The sequence below is a fragment of the Monodelphis domestica genome, chromosome 5, assembly GCF_027887165.1.
Source record: "Monodelphis domestica isolate mMonDom1 chromosome 5, mMonDom1.pri, whole genome shotgun sequence".
Lineage (NCBI taxonomy): Eukaryota > Metazoa > Chordata > Mammalia > Didelphimorphia > Didelphidae > Monodelphis > Monodelphis domestica.
The window spans coordinates 105,133,689-105,158,867 of record NC_077231.1 but is presented as its reverse complement, the minus strand read 5'-3'; the positions used below and the strand labels follow the sequence as shown (position 1 = coordinate 105,158,867).

The 25,179-nt window shown below is 35.8% G+C and overlaps 1 protein-coding gene across 1 annotated transcript in view; it reads right to left on the bottom strand.

Annotated features, from left to right (window-relative positions):
* Positions 1 to 25,179, bottom strand: part of SYT10 (synaptotagmin 10) — an 83,650-nt gene that overhangs the window by 22,425 nt on the left and 36,046 nt on the right. Inside the window, exons 2-3 of the mRNA XM_001375190.4 lie at positions 19,668 to 20,016; positions 3,745 to 4,312 (exon numbers count right to left, since the gene is read on the bottom strand). Coding sequence (XP_001375227.1) covers positions 3,745 to 4,312; positions 19,668 to 20,016 — 917 coding nt within the window. The remainder of the gene's footprint in view (positions 1 to 3,744; positions 4,313 to 19,667; positions 20,017 to 25,179) is intronic.

The following is a 25,179-nucleotide window of genomic DNA, read 5'->3' as shown; positions in this document are numbered from 1 at the left end:
CTATATAGGCATGTAAAGAGTTTAACTTTATTGAGTCCATGATGATTAATTTTTCATGTTTATCTTTTTATGTTTCTTGTGAGTCTCATGTTTGAATGTCACATTTTCTATTCCGCTGCAGTCTTTTCTTCAAGTCCTCTATTTCATCAAATATCCATTTTCCCCCTGAAGGATTACACTGAGTTTTGCTAGGTAGATTATTCCTGGATGTAATTCTAGTTTCTTTACCTTCTGGAATACCATATTTCAAGGTCTTTACTCCTTTAATGAGGGAGTTCATGAATCTTGGGTAACTGTGTCTTCATAGTCTTTTGGCTCCTTGAAGTATTTTCTTCTTGACTTATTCTAGAATTTGGTTATATATACAGTTAAGCCTTGGTACTGGGTGGTTTTAAAACCCATCAAATTTGGTATTTGATATGTTTTGATGAGAAAAAGTTGTGGTATTTGACATTTGCTTGGCACTTAATGTGCTTGCTAGAACTTGTTGGCATTGCAATCTCAGTAAGGATATGTCTATTCCAGTTGAAACAAAGGATCACATGTTAGTTCAGGAACATAAAGAAGAGCTCAAAACTAGGAAGTTGCAGGAACTTCAAAGGGAGCAGCAACAGCTAGTGGCAGAGAAGTTTTCTTCAGGTGAGGAGGCAAATGAGGTTGTTCCTATTTCATTAATCAAGGAAAAGTGAGCAAAATGGGTAGAAGTGCAAAACTTTGTTGAAAAATATCAGGGAAAAAATGGATATTTGATGAAATAGAGGACTTGAAAAAAAGACTGAAGGTGAATAGAAAATGTGACATTCAAACATAAGACTCACAAGAAACTAAAAGATAAACATGAAAAATTAAACATAAGGGTTTCAATAAAGTTAAACTTTTTACATGCCTATATAGGAAGATGCTACTTATAAATCTTAAGAACTTTATATTTATTAGGGCAGTTAAAAGGAATTTATATGGACAGAAGGCATGAATATGAATCGATTATATTGGACTATCTCTCCCCAAAATGAAAGGGTGAGAAAAAGGGGTGTACTTGGAGGAGGAAAGGGGATGTAGAAGAGTGGAAATTTTCTTACATAAAAAGGGCATAAAAGTAAGAGTTTTTACAGTGGGGGGGCAAATGGAGGGTGGGCATTGCTTGTTCACCAGATCATAGAGTACACAGAAGGGGGGAGGTAAAAGAAGACTGGGAGAGGGGGAGCAGGTTTTAAAGGGACTTGAAAACCAAATGGGCTTTTTGCTTTTGTTTGCACATAATTGTTTGCAAGTTACCTCTAATGACCTGTGAGATCCTTCAAACTAAGGACTAGTTTTATATTAATTTCTATCCTCAGTGCTTAGTAATTCTGGGTGACTTTAATATCAGGGTTGGCAGAGATGATCCAACATGGCTTATAGTAGGCACTTAATTGCTTGTTAAATTGATTGGGTATTTGGTCATTTAGAGATCATGGGTAACTTTGTAGAGAACAATTTCTCAGTAGTTTCACTTAGATGCTAAAATTGGAAGCCAGACCACAGAGAATTTAAAAAAAAAAAAGAAAAAGTGAAGATTAACTGAAGGGATGGACAATGGGGTATGGCTGAACAAGCTGCAGTATATACTTATAATGAAATATTATTGTGCCATAAAGAATGACAATCAATGTGATCACAAATAAACCTGGGCAGTTTTATATGAAATGATGCAAATTGAAGTGATCAGAAGTAGGAGAGCATTGTTCACAGTAACATCAGTACTGTACGATGATCAACTGTGATTGACTTAACTATTTTCAACAAAAGAAGAATCCAGGACAACTCCATGGAACTCATGATAAAAAAAGGTATCCATGACCATAGAAGGAATAGAAGGAGTCTGACTACAAATTGAAACATAACATTCTTCACTTTATTTCCTCCATTAATTTTTCTCTAGTGTAAGCAATATGTCTCTTGTTCCCCTGTATGATGAATAGGGAAATATGTATTATCTGATAGTATATCTACAACTATATAATATTACTTGCCTTCTTGGAGAGGTGAGAAGGGGGAGAAAGGGGAAAAAGAATGAGACAAAATTTTTAACAGAGATAATGTGAGAATATGTTTCTCTTGAATAAGCATATTTATTATAATAACGTACATATAACAAATGAAATGTATTATTATATTATATGTAAAAAATAAATATGCTTTTAAAAAGAGAAGAGACTTAGGATGATAGTGAATGATTGCTAGTGTAGAAAGATGCAAGTGAGGATTTTTTTGAGGATGAGAGAAACAATATGTCAGTAGAAGGGAAGAAGAGGGAGAGAAAATGAAGATAAATTTCAAAGTGAGAATGATAGAGGGAATATTCTACTGAAGAAGGAAAGAGATTTTTTTGCATAACTCAATAAGCTCCTCTACATGTAAAATATGAAATGTGATTTCTTTTCAAATCTTGACCTCTCATTATGAAAATAAAAATGAAATTTAAAAAACTGACAATATTGTGGTAGTATAGTAAAACATTTCTACTTAATTGATGAAGTGTGTTAATACTAACAGCAACTTGTCTATACTGGTTTTATGAGAAATAATAAGTATTGAGTATAAGCATAATAAAGAAGCATACTTCCAAGCAATTTTCGATAAAAAAAAACCTTTTTGGTTTTCTTTGTTCCTGATTTTTTTATGTCCCTATAGAAGATCAATGTTTTAAAACTCCTTAAAATTGATGAACACACAATCAGTAGATCCCTAGACTATAGCAGTATTTTACACCATAAAAAAGCCAACTGTTGTAAATTTCAAGTTTATTCATGTATCTCTCTTCTATGGCAACTTTTGAAGGAAATGATTTGCCCTACAAGGGTCCAGAAAGCTCTCTTATCTTGGAAGCTGACTCTAGCCCTAAACTTTATAAAATGAAAGGACCTTCTTCATTTGGGGTTGTTTTAATCCAGACATTCAGGCCACCAATGTGTTCATTCCTTTCTGACTCTCCCTACTTTCTCCGCAGTGCCTGCAAGCTGTATAACGTCCTCTTTCTCTGTCCAGCTTCCTCTTATATGCTGGTCTCCATTATAATGTAAGCTTCATGATAGCAGGGACTATCTTTCTTTTTATTTGTACTGGTATTCCTAGAGTTCTGCATAGCATCTGGCATACAGTAGCTACTTAAATGATTGCTAACTCAACTCCACCCTTCCATTTTGATACAATATTAAAAAGTAGCAAGTTTCATCTTGGGTTCACCATAATCTAAAATAAAAATAATTAATTATAATATATATTAATATTAAAAGTTTAAAATTTGCATATCCATTCATAGCTTTTCATTAATTTTAATGGTATTTGGTATGACATCAAAATTAGAATGAAATGTAAAATGTATAGTTAAATTCAATGCTGTGAATTTTAATTTGGTTGTATTGTGACCTAAGATTCACAAAAAAGCATTAAAGATCTAATTTTACTATCACTATTGTGATAATCTTATTAGATGCCCACATAAAGATTCTTATTGAATAGCTTCCTAAAAAATACACCATATATTCACCCATATATATATTTATATATATATACATATATTTACACACACAAACCATAAACATATATATGTAATAACTATGTTGGAGATGTTCAGATGATTGTCTCATCTTTCCATCCAGTTCAAGGGTAAAAAGTAATAAAAAAAATATCACCTCAAATGTTCTTATATTGCAGTGAAAACATTTTACTGGAAAGAATGCATTTAAGAAAATCATTACTTACGGTAGTGGCGCAATGGATATCTTTCCACACTGAAGCTTCTCTGGAAAGATCAGAGACTTCAAAAAAATTATCCAAAATCACTTCCCCAATCATGTCATGTCTAGAGAATCTATCAAAATCATATACACTTAAGTGTAGTTTTCTGTTGCTCAATTCATCATAGGCTACAGGAAACTGAAAGATTTCTTCAAATAGGGGATTTAAAGTCTTTCTGTGTACCCGGGTCTGAAACTTCTTTTTCCTATCTGGAAGAAGATATATTTTCACATAAGGATCAGATGTTCCTGTGAAGTCTTTTGCAGGTAAATCTAAGGCTTTGATAATATTAACAATGAGTAGTTCATTTTCATAATCATATTGGAGAGTAAAGTTAAGTTTCCCACAAGTTTTGACATCTTCTTTCCTGCTGCCCTCAGAGTCAACTGATTTCTGTTTATAGAGCTCAGGCTTTATTCTCCCAATGCTGGTGGTTGTCTCTCCCCTCCATGAAAATGGTTCTGTGCCCACAGAAAAATCAACACTGGACACTTGCTTTTGCCTTGGTAGATGTCTCCTGAAGGAATTATGCCTGCATGTATGTACACACACACACACATACACACACACATACACACAAACACAAACACCACTTAGATTATCTAGAAGAAAAGGTACACAAATATAATGATTTTTTCATATTTTATATTATTAAGCAATTCTTTAAAAAGCAGAAATATAGCATGCAAGATATTTTTACAAATCAGACTATATGGCTTTTTCTATAAGTTTTTGGCACTTACTAAAACAATTTTCAAAAGGAATACTTTCCACTCAAACGTGTAAGATTCAAATAAAATATTGAAGTTTGACATTTTCTTAATACCTGGATATTTCTAAGGAATATTCCGGGGGTAAAGAGGGTCCTCTAAGGAATGTCTACTTAACATTTATGGTACTTTTTGGGTCCTGGTTTTCCTTCTACCCATCTGACCTCTCTTTCTGTCTCCCTTGATTGATCTTCTCCCAGATCATACCCTTTTAACTGTAGGTATCTCTGAGTTCTGTCCTCTTCTCCCCCTTTATTGATTCATTTGATCAGTTCTCTTCTCTATGCTAACTATTATCAAATCTACCTTTAATTTCCCCATCTCTCTGCTAACTCTCAATCTCTTATCTGTAATTGCCTTTCAGACATCTCAAAATGGATGTCCAGTCAACAGCTTAAATGAAAAAAGTCCAAATCAGAATTCAAATTTTCCCCCCAAACCTTCTCTACTTCCAAAATGCCCTTTTACAATCCTCCCAGTCCCTCAAGCTCACAACCTAGGAATCATCCTGGACTCATCATAATCTCTCACTCCCCATATCCAGACTGTTGTTAATTTCAATATTGCAGCATCTCATATACATCCTCTTCTCTCCTCTGACACTGCCACCACTCTGGCAATGGTGGTAACAGTCTCCTAGTAGGTCAGTGTACCACAAGGCTCTCCTTACTTCAATCCATTCTCCATTCATTTTCCTAAAATGTTCCTTTCTACATTTCCAGGCTGCCCTCACTCTTCAACATGTACTCTTCAATACAGTTTCACTGGCTTCCTGGTTGTTCCAAAAATAAGACACTCCATCTCTTGGTTTCAGGCATTTTCTGTAACTGTCCCCTATGCCTGGATTATTTTCCCCATCCAATCTGTTTACTGATGCCCCTGGCTTCCTTTAAGTCCCAAATAAAGCAAGCAATGGAAAAGACTAAAATGAATGACTAGAGCAAATTCTGTTTTGCTTTGGCTGAACTAAAAAATTTAGAGGTAGCAATCACTATTTTCAACAAAGCTAGAGTAAATATAGAAAAGATTTTTTAAAAAAGAGATTGGTAGGAAAATTACCCATTATATTAGGCTAGCAGTATCATAGATAATGAATCAATATCAACAATTAATATATGTACCTAGTAACCCAATGTACTCTATTGAGATCTAATCTAGCCAAATTATAAATAAGAAAGGAGTCAAGGAACTGGATAGAGCATTAGGAATACTAGAGATCATAGGTCTCTGGCAATTACTCAATTGAAATAAAAAGGACTTTACATCTCTCAACTCCCTATGGCAGAAATTCCATAAAATGAACATATGTTGGGAATACGAATTTGTCCCAGACATACTAAACACATCATTTACTGATCATAATGCAACAAATTATATTTAATAAATAATTTCTAGAGAATAAATTTTAAAGAAGAGACTAAATTACATAATTATAATGAACAAACTAGAAACAATAGAAAATTTCATCAAAGAAAATGTCAATAATGAGAAAAAAAATTCATAAATATATAGGAGGCAGCTAAAGAAGTTCTGAGGGGAAAATTGTTATCTCTAAATATTTTTATTAATTCTAAATATTTTTATCAATAAGAAAGAATAAATCAATGAATTAGCATATAATTAAAGAATTGAACAATGATGAATCAGAAATTCCTGAAAATAACAAAATAGAAAAATCTAAAAAATCAAAGATATAAATAAAATTAAAAGTAAAAACCACTCAGAATTGATATATAAAGTTGAGAGGAAGTTTTTAAAATGGTGGGGGGGAGTATATTAATATATCAAAAATGAAAAAGAACTTAAAGCTTTAGAAGAGGAAATGAAGCACATTGTTAGAATCAATTTAGGTCAATTAAATGCTAAAAAAAACCCAATAACTTAGTGAAAATAGATTAATACTTACAAAAATATACAGTGTTCAGGCTAACATAGGAAAAAACTATTTTTTTCAAATTCAATTTTACTTTCAGTTCCAAATTCTCTCCTTGCATCCTCCCCTACACCCTTACCTGCTAAGAAAGCAAGAAAATCAGTCCATTACAAATAACTATAGTCAAGCAAAATAAATTCCTTCATTAGCCATTTCCCCTTTCATTCACCTTTAAAAAAAGAAATGATTATATCTATACTTTCAGTTCATTACTTCTCTTTCTTGAAATGGATAGCATGTTTCTTGGAAATGTAGTTGGTTATTGTGTTAACTATAGCGCCTATACCTCCCTCCCTTCCTTCATCTTTTTCTTCTCTCTCTCTCTCTTTCTTTCTCTCTCTCTTTCTTTTTCTCTCTTTCTCTCTTTCTTTCTTTCTTTCTCTCTTACTTTCTTTCTCTCTCTTTCTTTCTTTCTTTCTTTCTTTCTTTCTTTCTTTCTTTCTTTCTTTCTTTCTTTCTTTCTTTCTTTCTTTCTTTCTTTCTTTCTTTCTTTCTTCCTTCCTTTCTTCCTTTCTTCCTTTCTTCCTTTCTTCCTTCCTTCCTTCCTTTCTTTCTTTCTTTCTTTCTTTCTTTCTTTCTTTCTTTCTTTCTTTCTTTCTTTCTTTCTTTCTTTCTTTCTTTCTTTCTTTCTTTCTTTCTTTCTTTCTTTCTTTCTTTCTTTCTTTCTTTCTTTCTTTCTTTCTTTCTTTCTTTCTTTCTTTCTTTCTTTCTTTCTTTCTTTCTTTCTCTTTCCTTTCTCCCTTAATTTATGTTTCAGAATTGATAGTAAATATTGGTTCCAAGGCAAAACTGCATAAGGGCTAGGTAATTGAGGTTAAGTGACTTGCCTAGGGACACACAGCTAGGCTATATTTGAACCCAGGCAAGTTCATCTGGTCTCCAGGCATGACTCTCTATCTATTGAGCCATCTAGTTGCACCCCCCCCATGCCTTTCAAAGTTAATTTTCTTTACAATATTGTTATTGTAAAAATTGTTCTCCATGTTCTGACCATTTCACTTTATTTCAGTTCACATAATTCTTCCCAGATTTTTCTGAAACTATCTCCTTCATTAAGAAATCAAACTAAATAACAGTATTAGAAAATGGAATTGCACAAGCCACAAATAATTCCCAATGGAAAAACCTAACAAAAACAAACCTCCTGTACCAGAAGGCTACTTAAGCAATTTTCAATACCAAAAGTGGTACCTTAAATATTTTAGAATATGTTGAATCTTTCTGTATTTGACCATCCTATATGCCTGACAATGGCATCTTTGGGTCAAAGTATAAGAACATTTGAAAAACAACATATGATCTAAATGGCTTTCCAGAATGGTCGGGCAATTCACAGCTTCACCCATAGTGTATTACTGTACATGCTTTTCAACAAGTTCCTCCAAATTTGACCATACCCATCTTTCATCATCTTTGCCAGTTTTCTTGATGTCACCTTTCTTCCGTCTGTTGATAGGTAGGTAGATGACAGACAGCATTTAGTAAACACTTACTATGCACTGTGCTAATTGCTAGGGAAACAAGTGCAATTAAAATAGTTCCTATCCTTGAGGAGCTTAAATTCCAAGGGAGGGAATAATCAAAGGGAGGAGGGGCTGCAGACATGGGTTTTTATCAGCATAGAAATGTGGCAAAGGAGAAGGAGGATGATTCTGGAGGGCCACAGTGATTAAAATAATTTTTCACATGATTGTTAGTAGTTTGTCATTCTTTTGAGAACTGTTTGTTTATCCTCATCCTTATCATCATTAATATTTGTATGATACTTTGAGATTTACAGTTGTAATATTTATTAGGAAAGGAAAGAGAGGATTGAAAATGGGGAATAATGGGAGGTTTGTATGGGGATATGGAGGAGAGAGGGGAGAGAGGGTATATTGCTCGGTGAGGCAAGGGAGGGAGATGCCCCTTGCTGAGAGGAAACAGCAGGGGTCCAATAAGGACTGTTTGTCCTGGAATGACTGAACTGAAGTTCAGTTCCCTCTATGACCAGAAAAGATAGTCCACTTATCTGACTGCGAATTCAAATAATATAAAGTTTAATAACCAGTTGGGATTGGAGTTCTTTCCTCAGCTTCAGAGTTGAGGCCAGGCCAGAGTCTGGTGGAGGGTTCTCCCACTCCCATCTACTCTATATCAGTCCAGTTTTGTCTTTTTAGAATCTTAGCAGTAGACAGAAAGCAAACAAGAACAGATCTGACCTTCAGAATCCTGTGTCTTCCAGCTGAACCAAGAAGAGCATGCCACTCCAGACTGGGCTGAACAAGCTCCTACCTCCTCCAACACCAGGAAGCCAATCCCACCCCAGCAGGAAGGAAGTGCTAGTCACAAGACCCAACTGCCACTCCCAGTTGGCCCCTTCCCCCACAAACTGTCAGTCTTGTTTCCCTTTCCACACAGTGTGCTTTGGATATATTTCTTCAATTTATCTTCACAATAATCCTATTAGGTAAGGTCCTAGTATTTTCTTGACTTCAAGTCCAATGCTTACTCAACTTTATAACCTAGTTGAATCATATATTTGAAAGAATTATCTATCCATCTTGCATATTAGATCCTTATCAAAGACATTGGGTGCAAAAATATTTTCCCAATGTATTGTTTCTCATGTGATCCTAGTTCTGTTTATTTTGATAGTGCAAAAGCTTTTTAATTTCATATAATCAAAAATGTCTATTTTATTTTTTGTGATTCTCTCCATCCCCTGTTCAATTAGGAATTATCTCCTTAGCTATGGATGGAAAATATATCTAATCTGGTTCTTTTCTATATTTTTCTAAAGTAGGGTATCTTTAATACTCAGGTCACATAAATATTTTAAACTCATATTTATATAACTCAAGCTGTTAGGACTAAACTTAATTTCTGCCAAGGTTTTTTATTATTAGTTTTCCCCACAGTTTTTTGTAATATTTTATTTTGTGTTTTCATCCCACAGGATTTATTACCTCTATAATTATTTGTGCTTATTCTACTATGATGCATATTTGTTTCCCATTGGTTCTTCTCAATCTTATTCCTATTTGCCTACCCTATCCTAAATTCTTTGAATTTACTTAAATTACTTATTTCTCTTTTTATTTATTTATAACAGAAAGGTACCTTGGGCAGTTAGATGACACAGTGATTAGAGTGCTAGGTCCAGAGTCAGGAAGGCTCAATTTTGGGAGTTCAAATCTGGCCTCAGACACTTACAGGCTGTGCAACTTGGGAAAGTTACAAACCCTATTGGTCTCAGTTACTAATCTATAAAATGAGTTGGAGAAGGAAGTGGCAAACCTTTCCAGTATCTTTGCCAAGAGAATATCAAATAGGGTCACAAACAGTTGGACATGAATGAAACAACTAAACAACAATAAAAGATATTTCAGAGACCATCTAAATTAACCTTTTTCTTGATTCCATGTCTAGAATCCTATTTATTCTTTATTATAAACCAGAACTTAGGTCTCTCTATCCCCTAAGGGAGAGAAAACACCCTGAAGCACTAAGATAGATGTGGGGTTTTCCTTAATGGACTTTCCTGACCAGCAGGGTCCCACAAGGGAAGGGGCTCACCTTTGTGATGGGACTCGAGGAGAGGTAGGAACCGAGAACCAGGGTGGAAATGAAAGACACGGACAAGTCAGTGGTTGAATAGGGCAGGCAAACCCTATGATACTCCCTTTGATAGGAGAGTATGAGTACAAAGGAACACGAGGTGGATGAGGAGAAGGTAGGAAATGCCGGCCAAGATGGTTACAGCCTCGGGGAAGGAGAAGGTCAGGAGGAGAGAGAGACAGAGTCATTGAGGAGCCCAGTGGAGCTCCATGAAAGGGAGAAAGGCCAAGAGGAAGTTCATGGGTTTGCCTCTGAATTTATTCCTGTCCTGCCTGGGCGGTACTCCCAAGGACGTAGTACCCACATCACAAAGTATAGACAATTAAGATTGGGTGGCAAGGTAGAGGGAACACTTTTGGGCGTGTAGATTGCAAACCTTGGTGCTTTCCCAGGGAATTGAGTCCGAGCATGTTAATGAGTTTGTCTTAGCCAAGGGCCACATGGCCAGTTCAAGGTTACATTCACAAACCTCATTGGTATAACCTTATGCTTGGAGACACAGTAGCCATACAGTCATTTATATTTCATAGATGTGAATATGCTTGGGATGCTACAATAGAGACCTCTATCTCGCTTACCTAGAACTCAGAGATAACCAAGAGATACATGCCTTAAAATCAAGATAATGTTTATTATGCTACAACATACATGTTCACAGGGACTAGTTGGCCTAATATCAATAAGCATTCAAAGTACAGTTGGCCAGCAGTTTTATAATTCCTAGTAAAGGATGGAAAAAGGTTGGAAGGGGTTGATGCAGGGAGAGATCTGAGATGGTCTGGGTGGAGAGTTCTCAGCAACAGGGTGTTGGCCATCCAGGTGCAAGAGGGAACAAAGACATCTCTGGTATATATTTTTAGCATAAGACAGCAAGAAAAGAGTATCAAGTGACTCAGTCTCAAGGTTTCAGCAATACAATGATCCCCTGAGTCTTAGGGCCAGATCCCATAGCTGAGGCCAAGTGATAAACTCAATCATGGACAGAGATTCTGGGACCAGATGTGTTTAATCAAAGCCCAAGGACTTTTGGTTAGTTCATCTTGGAGAGACCACGAGAGCTGGTATGGAATGATCCAGTAGAAGATGGACTTCAGCCAGGCTGTAATTTTCAAAGATAGTTTCTTTAGATTACTCTAAGTCACAAAGACAATCAGCTTCTTCAAATCACCCTGAATCCCAGGTAAATAGAGTCAGTCTTACAATCTTCATCACACATAGAAAGGCAACTCTAGCATTTTCAGGGTAGCTAATTTATTTTTTCTGCTCTCCTCCTCCTCTCCTTCATGAAACTGGGTAGAATAGGTTCTGCTCAGTTGGGGTTCTTACTTTAGGGCTGGCTGACACAATCTTGGGATTTCTACTTAATTCTAGGCAGGAAGGGAATGGGAAGGAGGACTTTTAAGTACTGGTGTTTTTTATCTTCTTTCATAAGGTTCCTACCTTATTCTGACCTTTAGTTTTCTTGTCTTGATAGCTTAGATCTTCCTACTCTACATTTGGCACTTAATGCTTTTATTTGGAGATTATAGTGTTGAAGTGATTAGCAGATAATGATAGATCTGCCACTTTGCTGGTCATACGAACCAGAAATGGTAAATAATTACTACTTTTATCGTAGATGTTTTAGACATGTATGCCTAGAACTTAAGTGTTTTAAAGGAAAAGTAACTCCTTTATTTCCATATCCAATGAAGAATATTTCCTAGTGTATTCTAAAAAGGATAAAAGGGTAATTTATAAGATTCTTTTGTTTAAATCTTGAATTTAAATTAGTACATATTTAAAATGCTAGATTAAAATTTTGAAATGATTACTGAGCATATTTCAGTAATTTTACTTTGATCTTGACTTTGACCCTATCCTATAGATGTAGGGTCAAGTCATATGCAGTATCTACAAAAAGCTAAAAGGAATTTAACTCTCCCAAATCATCTTCATAGAAAAAAAAAGAAGCTACAGAAAACTAGTCCTGGAAAATGCTTCATATAGAAGAAGGAAACAAAATGTGTTAAACCATGGATTAACTAAAATAGTAGGGGAGAAAAACAAACATGATGGTACATGATAAAACTATTAGAGTAGAAAGGAATAACAGTAGCTGAAATTGAATGAATTTTACATGATATATCATCCTTTTGATGTCTTTTGTTATGTATACCTGGTGACTAGTACATATATCACCATTTTTATGCAAATACAAAATAAAAATTCAGTTAAGAGAAATTAATTCCAAAAGCCACAAAAGAAAAGCAGTTTCATTTTAAATTCGTAGCTGTGATCTAGAAGAAAGATCACTAACTGAAATCAGTACTAGACTTGTAGTCAGATGATCTGTGTAACTTTGGGCAAGCTACTTAACTTCTGTTGGGCTCAGTATTCTAATCTACAAAATGAGAAAACCAGATTGAATGATCATTAAGATCTCAATTGCCTCTAAACTAGCCATGACATGACTTTGTTTCTAAGCTCCTATTTAATTCCCTATAAAATGACTTGGGGTCAGGGGTCTTTTCTTTTGTTGTTTATTTTTTCAAATTAAATCAACATATACTTTAATACCTGGTCACTTTCACACAAAGGCAGAAATATGGGAAAAGGTTCCTTCCTGAACTATTGCTCCTTTCTGGACCTATAATCCTATGACTTTATAATCATGCTTCCTATGTAACTCATGGATTTAATTGAATATGGCTAAAGCTTTCATTACACTGTTTCACATTACCTTTGCATTGCCTATCATGTTCATCCCAGTAAATACGATCATCAGAGTGCATCTCCTTCATAAAACATTTCCTCAGGACACCTGTTGCTCCAAATTTGAGCACCTATGGGATCATTCAGTAGTAGAGCTGAGATTCAAACCCAGGCCCTTGGAACACAAAACTCCAAGCTATAAAAATCATGTCCAGCTATCCCAAATTAGCTGTTCCTGAGTTATTAGGACCCCATCCATCACTGTATAGTTGCTGGAAATAAAAACTAGAGAAAAAATATATGTGCTCTTCATAATTTGCTTCTTTCAAGAATTTAATCCTGTTATATTGCCTACATTGCAGATTTCTACAGTGATGAATTTATAAGTGATTTCCCTAAAACAAATGTGAATTAGGCACTGGAAATACTAGTGTCCCCAATCGACAGATCTATGGTTTTAGAGTGAATGCTGGCTCAGCTTCCCAAAGAGTAGGGGAAAGGACCAGATCTTGGGCAAGTGATTTTTTCCCACTATACCACACCACCCTCTATTTTTCCGAGTATCTTTCGATGTAATATAACAATTAATCCTCTCCAACAAAACTAGTAATTGCTTTTGAATACCTCTGAATACAATCATGTAGCTATCCACCCTTTCCTATTAGGAATCAAAGTATAGTAAGAGTATTATTCTAGTAAAGCCAGTGCCCTAATTACACAGTACCAAGGATATGTTCTAAATCACAGATTAGTGTGTCAGTTAACTGAAGCTTTAATTATTACAATGCTTTACCATTTCCATGGCAACACATCCGGCTTTTTGGTAATGACAATGGTATGACTATTACTCTCACTCAAATGAAATATCAGCCAATCAAAATGCAGTCAGGTTTACCATTAGGAGAGAATTTTCTCCTATTGTTGGAGCCTGATGCTGCACAAGCTAAGATTCTCCCCATTGCAGAAGGGAGAAAAACCTTTACCTCTGTTACTAGGCTGCCATCTTTGAGATATCCAAGTTTCATGAAAATTGCTTGGCCATGATTAGGAAACAATTTACACATTGGACACAAACATTAAGCTTCCAGTGTGTCAAAAGTCAGGTTCTAAGAACTCTGGGAGGGGGGAAAGGGGAAACTAACAAGAAGTTCTTTATCATCCTGGTTAAAACAACATTCCCCAAATGAACTCTGCAGCTTGAAGGAATATACTTACAGCTAAACACAGTCCCATATAGATGCTACTCATAAAGAAAAAATAAGGACAATACCCCACCAAAGGAATATATCTGCAATTTTTCATAGGGTGAAAGAATTTAGAAGTAAAATACATTAGAGATCACACACTTAAAAAGCTAAAAGAGATCTTAGAGGTCATCTAGTCCAACTTCTTATTTTCAGGTTGAGAAACTGAGGCCCAGAGAGATTAGGCTAAATAAATTGCTAAAGAGAATACATGTGGTAGAGTCTGATTTTGCTCCCAAGTCTCCTGATTCTAAATCTAGTAAATTCTTTTTCTACTAGTCTAATCTAGCATAAATAATTTTACTTTTATTTTTGGTTTTCCTCAGTATTGACAGCTCATACACTAAAGTTACCTCACATGTCAGAATAATTGAAAAAAAGCTCAACTATTCCAAAACATTACTTATTTTTAAGGCATAATAATTGACACCAATTTTTAATGACTTTCATTCACCCAGCCCTCCAGCAGACCTATCTATAAGCATTCAGAAACGTATAAAAGCCAAAGTTTCACTTACTTGAAATGAACATAATACATTCAGTGGGAAGATCATGCTTTCACAAAATCTGATGCTCTAGTGACTAATTTCAACAAATAGGAACATTCCAGGGGAAGGGAAAGGTAGGACGTGAAAAGGGAGGGGAATAGTCCTAAGAATTACATGTTGTCCTCCGCATTAAGTATAAGCTACTTGAAGGTAGGGACTGTCTTTTGCAAACTCTTTTTGCATCCTTAACACTTACTACAGTGTCTGACACATAGTAAGTATTTAATAAATGTAGATTGATTCATTTTGTGTGTGTGTTTGTGAGAGAGAGGGGATCGTAGCAATGGGAGGTAAAGATTGCAAGAGAATGATTGACAGGGTGTGAGACTCAGAAGCTTCCTGAGCTTGGTTGAGTCAGAACTCCTAGGAACAGATTACCTACTGTCGCTCTGGAGCTGCAAGGTGAAGGAGAAAGGTGTGTGACTGAAACATCCTGGAAATCCATCCATCAAACAACTGGCCTTGAGGATTTACTGGCTGTGGTGAGAGAATAGCTCCAGTCTTCCTGGTGGACAGCCTGACTGGGAAAAGATCTCTACCTTGCTGGGACATCTGAGGACACCAGCTGGACTCCTGCACCTAACTCACCAAGGCCTCTTTGTTTGTGAGATTCTGGTTCCCTAGTGGACTTACCTTTAGGAAATGTATGTATTTAGTTAGGGTATTTAGATAGTGGGTTTAATTAGTGGGTAAAGCAATTAGATACCACCCTCTCCTGTTTTCCTTCCCAATTCATCCCTTTTTCTATTAATAAATTCAAATTTATTTATATGTAATTTCCCTTGTATTTAACTCTCCTATTCCCCCCTTTCTCAAATATCAAAATAACAGAATGGAGGGGGGAGAGGAAAAAAGAAGGGGGGGAAAGAGAAAGAAAGAGAGAGAGAGAGGAATCATTACCAGCAATGAGATAAAGAAAGTAGGAGGCAGTACTTGAGTGAAACTTTGTCTTTTACTTCATCTTGCTCTTTAAACAAGCCTTCTGAATGAAAAAAAAAAATTTGCCCTGGAGAGTGGTGCTACAAAGTGTGAGACCCGATTTGCTTCAATGTGAAACATGAATTTCAAAATTCCAAAATACTGTTTCTTAATCACTAAGCAACTCTGGATGTTATGGGGTTTTCTCCTCATCCATTTCTAGTTTCTTCTATTACACATCGTTAGCAATTTGCTAACAATAAAGGAGGAGTAGAAGGGAGGGGAGATGCCTTGAGAGCAAGAAGAAAACAATGTTAGGCTAACAAAAAAAATCAGTACTGCCTGTGGAGGGCTTTAAAGAGTACAAGCTTTGAGAAATTCAAGGTAGCAAAAGCTTGAGGCAATTGTAAAGAGAGACCTCTTTGAAACAAACAACAGAATTTCTTCTCTATAGTCCAGGAATTTATCAACTCTTTTAGTTAATTAACCTTTTTTAAAAAATAACTAAAAAAAGGTGTGGATGAATAAAAGGGCAAGTACAACCAATGACATTGTAACTGCTAAATTTTGATAAGAGAATTTGCTACCATTTCTTTAAGATGAGCAAAGCACATACCTAACTATATTCCAGCTATAGACCTGATACTTGCTAGCTAGCATCCTGCTTTAACTTGAAAAAACCTTTTCTTCTGCTGTTATTTGAAGTGCAAATCATTACTTTCCCTTCTGCTTTCTACAAAATTCCACTGTGTCCATTCTGCCTATGTAACTAAAACCTGTTTTTTTTTTAAGTGAATATGTTTTGAGCATATAATAAAGTGTGTCTTTTTTCCATTTCCATCCTTCTAAGCATCTTGATATTTATCAATAACAGCAGGTACTTGCCAACAAGTTTTTGGGCAATTGTTGAATCAAATTCCAATGGTTTTTCCCTATCCTCACTTGATTTGACCTTTCTGTGGTTTTTGACACTGCTGAACACCTCTCTTTTGGCTTTTGCACTCTGCAACACAGTTTTCTTCTGCTTCTCCTCCTCCTCCTTATGTAACTGCTTCTTTATAGACTCTTTTGTTGGATTAGCATTCATCTCCTTGCTAAGGTGCCTTCCTGAGCAGTCTTCTCTCTATAAGCTTTTTCCTTTGATAATCTCATTTGTTCCCATCAATTCTGACTTAATCAGATTCATACAATTAGCTTGTTACAGAAACAGAACTAAAATGTAACATTAAAAGATAGGAACAGGTAGCTTTCAGAAGAAATAAAAGCTACCAATAGTTACATGAAAAAATGCTCTACATCACTACCAATTAGGGAAATGCAAATTAAAACAATTCTGAGGTATCATCTCTCACACACCAGATTGTTTAATAGAACAGAAAAGGAAAATGACAAAAACCTGTAGAAGAGATGGAAAAAATGTAACACTGATGCACTGTTGGAGTTGTGAAACAGTCCAACATTCTGGAGAACAATTTGGAACTAAGCCCAAATGGCTATAAAACTGTGCATACCCTTTAACCCAGCAATACCACTGTTAGGCCTGTATCCCAAAGAGATCAAAGAAAAAGGAAAGGACTGATTGTACAAAGATTATTTATTTCAGCTCTTTTTGTGGTGGAAATGAATTAGAAATTGAGGGAATGCTCATCAGCTGGGGAGTGGCTCAAACAGTTTGTGGCATGTTTTTGGATGGAATACTTTTGTATTATAAGAAATGATGAGTAGGATGGTTTCAGAAAAACCTGGGAAGACATATGAATTTATACAAATCAAAATAAGCAGAACCAGGAGAATATTGTATATTTTAACTGAAATATGATAAAAATGACCAACTGTGAAAGACTTAAGTTACACTGATCAACAGTGATCACTCATGAAAAATGCTATCTCTATCCAGAAAGAGAACTGATGAGCTCTGAATACAGATTGAAGCATACATGATAAAAGGGTTTTTTTTCTTTTTCTTGGTCTGTTTTCATTTGCAACAAGGCTAATATGGAAATATGTTTTGCATGACTACTTGTATGATTAGTATTGAATTGCTTACCTTCTCAAGTTGGGGATGAGAGAGGGAGAAAATTTGGGACTCAAAAATTTTTAAATGATTATTAAAATATGTTTATATGCATTTGGGAAATGCTTAATGAAATTATTAAAATGTATATTTTAAATTTCCATTGGATAGGCTTATTTACAATAACATTTAACCTTTATAGCACTTATACTTTACATATGTTCTCTCATTTGAGTCTAATATAATAGCTCTGTGAAATACATACAACATGGATTACTGTCACTATTTAAAAAGAATTGGGTCTCATAGAAGTTGTTATGCATCCTAAGTGCCATAGTTAATAAGTATCAGAGTGGGTTTTTGAACCCAGATTTTCTTGTCAATAAGTCTAGCATCCTATCTAATGCACCATGCTTTTCATTCAAAATTATTTCCCAAAACTTTAAGGAAATCCAGAGTCTCTTACAATCTTCCATATATTCCAAAATGTCTATCTCAGGTTAATCAACTAATTAACATTTCAAAGTAAGTTATGTAATTGATTCAGATGGTCAATTTGAATTTAAAAAGACACTCTACCAAAGCCTATCTCATGGAGAATGTATTGGGACATGCTTGGGCCCTGACCCCTTCTGATGATACATGTTTTAGATGGGGCATTACCCATGGAATGATAAGCCTGCATCCCTGGCCTCTTCCAGGGCCACATCATGTGCTCATCCCTAAAAGATTTGACATATCAGGGTAACATGCCAAACCCTGAGGGTGCCTTCTTCATTTTCCATCTCTCTTCCTCTTCTTCTCCCCGACCCTGTCTCTCTGTCTCTGTCTGTCTTTGTCTCTCCCTCTGTCCCTTCTTCCTTCTCCCTTTTTTCTTCTTTCTTTCCCTCTCTCTTTCTCTCAAATATGGCAAACTACTTACATGTTGCATCCAGAACAAGAGCTGAGTTTGGGACAGAACCTTAAAACTGCTTCTTCTGCTCCTGCTTTGAATTTCTTTGACTGTAAAATGATTGAATATTGATCCTGAGATGGGCATTTCTAGTCTTAGAGCTAATCTTAGAATCCTAGAAATTGAGAGAGAATGTATATATATAAGCCATATCTACAGTACTGCTTCCTGGTTGGAAAAATGAGCACTGATAACAAGGCGGGGGTCTAGCTCTTGACTTTCCAGAAGACACAGCGGATGAGGGAGACTATACAGAGTTGAAATGCCTAATCAGCAGTCTTGAAAAATGTCTTCATGCTTAATGTTATAAAGAGTAACCTCCCGAGCAAGCATAAGTGTTACTGTTTCTTGTTAAGTCTTTATCAGTACTTGGGAGACTTTTTGTAGCAAATATTCACTTTTTGTGGAGAAAATAGCTCTGCTACCTTGTTTAAGTCATAGCTAGGCACCTTTCTACTCTCCTATTTTAGGGAATCCCTAGATGTGAGCCAAACTAAAGCTTTAAGTGATTTCCGTGGGTTTCAGGGTGAGGCAGAAGGAACTAGTTAGAGGAAAAGAACTTGACCCTTGCCCTTAGGGGCTAAGCTTCCTAAATCCAGTCCCTGTCAGTGGGTCCTGATCTAAGGTATTCAAGTAAGGCAGAAGACAACCACTCCAGCTCTCCTGGGTCCAGAAGTAGTATAAGTTGTCACACTGGAACGAATAGCTGAAGTGCTGGCTAGTCTTAAGAGTCTGAAAGACTAGGGGTCAAACACTACCCTCTATTTAGCTGAATGACCACAGGCAAGTTTGCTTAACCCTCTGTAATACCTACCCTCTGTTTAACCAGCTTCAAAATGTAGAAAACATTCAGAATATTAGTATCTATCTCACAAGTTTTTTTTTCCAAGACTCTAATCAGATAACGTATGCAAACTGGTATGTAATTCTTAAGATACTATATAAACGTCAGCTATTATTGTCTCTGTATCTTTTTTGTTTACCATTTTTCTTTTACCCTTACGTTCCTTCCCTTCTCCTGTTTGTACCTTCCTCTCACTGAAAGTTGTCATTACACTCTTCTTTTCCACTCTTTAAGTGTTTGTTCCATTTTTTTGTGCTTGACATTCTCATTTTCCATCTGTTGGTCCTTTTTCCCTCTTTACACCAACTCTGTTGTTTAGAGAAACTTAAAAATTACTATTAAGATAGCAATATATTTGGATTTTCCTTACCTGGATGAAGATGTGGGCTCAGTTGTTTGCCTCTGGACAGGTTCATGTTTAATGAGATGTTCTTTCAAAGCATTTTGTACCTCAGTGGGTATATCTGGAGAAGTGTGGCTAATTTTCATTGCAGACTCAATTTTTGGGGACACCTTCATGTTTTCATTTTTCTCTTCTTTTTCATTAATCTCCAAGACTGGAGCACTGGAGATGCTCTGTGGCAGGGTACCGATATTGGAAGTAAGAAGTTTACTTCTCCAAGATGGCCAGCAAAGCTTCCAGAAGACAAAGAATGAGACCACCACCAAGGCCAGTCCACAAAAGGTGACTATTACAGCTAAAAGACTGATAGAGATATCTGTAACAAAAGAAAAAAACAACAATTTATAGGAATCAGTTGGTAAACATTTATTTAGCATCTACAATATGTCAGGCACTGTGTGGAAAAGAAGAAACTTTGAAACAATGATATTTTAAAGATAAATCTTTAATACTTCCTTTAATATGCTTTCTTCCTAATGTCTAGTGTAGGAGTTAAATTGATGTCCAATACTCCAAGTGTTATATTTTATAAAGTTTATTAATAATCATTAGAAGTAAAGGAATAAAAGAGTAATTATCTAACAAAAAATGCCACATGACTAAATTCTCTTACCTGTTTATTTTATTTTTGTATGTGTGTGTTTTTCAATATTCTTGTGTTTTCTTTTTTATTAAATTTTATTTAATTGATTAACTTAGAGTATTTTTCCAGGATTACAAAAATCATGTTCTTTTCCTCCCCTCCTCTTAACCCCCTCCCATCTCTTGCCTGTTTAAAAAGAATGCTGGCAGTCACCATTACAGGAAGAAGAGAGAGTGAGCGGTAGAGCTACATAAAATTTATATTCTTCCTATTTCAGCACATAATATGAGGAAAGTGAAGTGCTTGGAGTTGTAGTTTTAGGGTACAGATCCTAATTACACAGTAGCATTTATATTGCGCTTTAAAGTTTGCAAAATATTTTACATATATAGGGGAGAATAAACATTTATATATGACACCTTTACATGTTTCACTTAATCCTTACAACCATAGGAGTAGATGTTATTATCATCTCTATTTTGTAGCTGAGGAAATTGTGGCAAAAAGAGGTTAAGTGACTTGCCCATGGTCATATGGCTAGTAAGTATTTGAGGTTAAATTAGAACTCAGGTCTTCCTAACTCCTGGCCCAGAGCTCTAGCCACTGTATTGACTTTACAACAAATTAAAAAGCCACATAGTTTTCATATAGTCATTGTAAACAGAAAATTATTCCTTTTGTCTTTTTAAAGTTTCCTTAAAAATCTCTTGAGAAAGAAGTTTGATAATAGCAAAAAATGCCTCGATTATGCATAGCAATCACAAGATACACAAGGATCCTTTCCAAACAAAACTCATTTCAAAATTTGAACTAATGTGAAAAATTTGAACAAATCAACTAAAGGTTGATTATTGACCAGATTTATGTAGTAGAAAATGCTCTGCTACAAAAGCTTTGCCTGGGTTATCCTCCAAAATCTAAAAATCAAAACCTAACTTGCTTCTAGTAGGTGAAATCAAGTTAAATATTAATATGAATTGCCTGCTCCTACTCTATGTGAGAATTGCACCATTAGAAGAAATAGATAATGGTGTTATGTGAGCTCTGTTTCTACAGACCCCTATTGATAGAGTTTAGGTTTTTGGCTCTCATTCAGTACCTTGTATAGTATGTTATTAGGTTAGACCACCCAGCAAAAATCTTTCCTTAACCAGGAAAAGATGGATAATTAGATGTTGTTGTTGTTTTTGATAATGATGTTGTTGATGAAGATGTTGACGTTGTTACTGTTGATGATGTTGAAGATGATGTGGATGTTGATGACATTGATGATGTTATTGCTGCTGCTGCTATTGATGATGATGTTATTGTTGTTGTTTATGATGGTGTTGATAATGATTGAATTTGGAGTTAGAGGTTTTCCTTCCATTTGAACCTTTCTGATCCTTCCCACTGTAATGATTAAAATTTTCTTGTATTCTGTCTCCAAACTCTTTCACCCTTCCATTGTATTGGTCTTCTTCTCCCCTCCCCATGTGCTTCTTTATGAAATAGAAAATTACCTCATTTTATTTCTTTTCCCTTTTCTTTTATCATTATCCTCTTTTTTACCTCTAGTTTACACACACACACACACACATATATATATATTTGACATTTCAGCCTATAGAATTTGTCAGTATTCCCTCTAAGTATACTTCTCCTAGCTACCTTTATGATAATGACAATTTTTTAGAGTTAACAATATCTGATGGAACATTATTGTGCTGAAAGGGAGAATTCCATGCAGACTGGAATGACTTCCAGGAATTCAAGCAGAGTTGAAAGGAGCAGAACCAGGAGAATATTATACACAGATTCAGATACACTGTGGTACAATCAAATGTAATGGACTTCTCCATTAGTGGCAATGCAATGATCCAGGACAATTCTGTAGGGTCTTATGAGAAAGAAAACTATCCACATCCAGAGGAAGAACTGTGGGAGTAGAAACATAGAAGAAAAACAACTGCTTGATCACACGGGTTGATGGGATATGATTGGGGATACTGACTCTAAATGATCACCCTAGTACAAGTATCAATAATATGGAAATATGTCTTGATTGATGACACATGTAAAACCCAGTGGAATTGCATATCAGCTATGGGAGGGGTAAGGGAAGGGAGGGAAAGAAAATGAATCCTGTAACCATGAAAAAATGTTCTAAATTAACTAATTAAAATTTTCCAAAAAAAAAGTTACCAGTATCATCTTTTCTTATAGGAATACAAATCATTTGACCTTATTGGATCCCTTTTAAAAAGTGTGGGGTTTTTCCCCTTTTTTAAATTATCTTTTGGTGATTCTTGAGTTCTGTGTTTGGGCATTAGATTTTCTGTTTAAATCAAGTCTTTTCTTTATGAATTCTTGGAAGTCTTCTATTTTATTAAATGCTCATACTTTCCCCTGCAAGAATATAGTCAATTTTGTTGGAAATTGATTCTTGGTTTTAGACCCAGTTCCTTTGCTTTCTGGAATATCATATTCCATGCCTTTTGGTCCTTCAGTGTGGATGCAGCCAGTTCCCATGTTATCCTCACTGTGGTTCTATGATACCTGAATGTTTTCTTCTTAGAAGTTTAAAGTATCTTTTCCTTGGTCTGGTGGTTCTTGAATTTGGCTATAACATTTCTGAACATTGTCAATTGGGAATTTAATGCAAGAGTTGATCTGTAGATTCTCTCAATCTCCACTTTTCCCTCTTGTTCAAGAATGTCAGGACAGTTTTCCCTGTAGAATGATGTCCAGGCTTTTTCTTTGGTCATGATTTTCTGGTAGTCCAATAATTCTTAAATTGTCTCTTCTGGATCTATTTTCCAGGTCTGTAGTTTTATCAATGAGGTGTTTCATATTTTCCTAATTTTTTTCATTCTTTTGATTTTGTTTTATAGACTCTTGCTGCTTTGTGAAGTCATTTGCTTCTAGTGGTTGGACTCTAATTTTTAAAGACTGGATTTCATTACTGGATTTTTGGTCATCCTTCTCCTTTTGTTTGGTTTTTCTTTGTAGGTCATCTTTCACTTTGCCTCGATTTCAAATTAGTCAATTCTGCCTTTCAAAGCACTATTTTCTTGCTTTAATTCATATGACTATGTTTCCAGATGACTTATTTTGCTTTTTAAGTTTTTTTTACTCAATTGTCTTTAGTCTTACTTAATTGTTTTTTGAATTGTGTTTTGAGTTCTTCCAAAGCCTAAATCCAATTCTCTGGAGTTTCTGTGTTTTTGCTTGGTGTTCATTGATCTTCCTTTGTTCTATTTGCTCTTTGTTCATTGTTTGGATAGAAGCTGTGGATTGTAATTTCTTTTTTTTCTTTTTTTTGTCATTTACTCATATTTTTTCCTTCTTTGCCTCTGTCATTGGCTGTAATCTTGCTCTTCTGATCATTTGCTGGATCTGTGGGTTTGAGCTACTCTGTCCTGAAAGGGCTTCTTCTCTGCTCTGCTGCTTGACTAGTTAGGCTGATGGAGTATTAATGAAACCTGAGGTCAGATATTCCCCAGCTGGCAGCAGAAGTTCAAGGTGAAGGTGAAGGTGTGGAGGTTGAAGGAAGCTTTGCTTCCTGCACTGTTATCAAGGTATTCTGTCATGGGTGCAGCCTGCATCCTGGGATCCAAGTCAGTTGGATACTTATGGCTGCTCTCAGCACAGTCAGTGGGGGACAGGTGTTGGAGATTGAGCTTCCCTGCCCTCTAATGGTTTCTTATCTGTCCTATTTATAGGCTAGATTAAGCTTGGGAGGAACTGATCTGTGGAACTGGAGGTGCTCCCAGGCCAAAACCTTGAGAAGTGGAGGCCCAAGATGGAGATTAGTGCCTGTGCCTAGGCTGCCCACTCCTCCATGCTTCTCCTCCAGTTGCCTTCCTGCCAGCTGTGTTTAGAGCCCTGAGCCTGGCAGAGTTGTGGCAGCAAGGCATTCCCTCTGGGCTGGAGCCCTTGCTCTGAGATTCCAGCAAACACCAGAAACTCAGCACAGTAGGTGGGGGAGGAGTCCCAGGACCTTCCTTCCTTCCTTTTCCTTAAACCCCAAAATTCAGACTTCTCTGAGTACCTTTGAAGTTGAATTGGGTAGGAGGGTCCCTGGCTCTATCCTGTTGTTAGATTATTTTTCTGTCCCCTTGAAGCACTTTGTTTTTGATTGGTGTGGAAGGGTTTTCACAGACATCTGGACTTTTGCTGCTTCTAAGTGGCAATCTTGACTCTGCCTCCCCATCCCTTTTCATAGAACCAGAAATTCATTTTCTTATGTTTCTTTCAGGATGTTTGCAATATTTTCTCCTTGACTTGAGGGATCTTGAATTTAACTATTATATTCCTGGGAGTTGTTGTTTGTGGATTTCTTCCTGAAGATGATTTATGGATTCTTTCAATTTCTATTTTATTCTCTTATTCAAGAATATCTAGGCAACTTTCTTTGATTATTCCTTGTATTATGATGTCCAGGCTATTTTTTAATAAATTATGGCTTTCAGGTAGTCTTAATAATTCTTAGATTGTCTTTCATGGATTTATTTTCTAGGTTTTATTTTTTCAATGGGATATGTCGTATTTTCTTCTGTTTTTCCATTCTTTTGGTTTTGTTTTATTGTTTCTTGATATCTCATGAAGTCATTAGCTTCTAGTTGCCCAATTCTAATTTTTTTTAAACCCTTACCTTCCATCTTGGAGTCAATACTGTGTATTGGCTTCAAGGCAGAAGAGTGGTAAGGGCTAGGCAATGGGGGTCAAGTGACTTGCCCAGGGTCACACAGCCAGGAAGTGTCTGAGGCCAGATTTGAACCTAGGACCTCCCATCTCTAGGTCTGACTCTCAATCCACTGAGCTACCCAGCTGCCCCCGCAATTCTAATTTTTAAGGAAGCATTTTCTTCCATCAGCTTTTGAGCCTCCTTTTTCATTTGGTCCATTTCTTCTT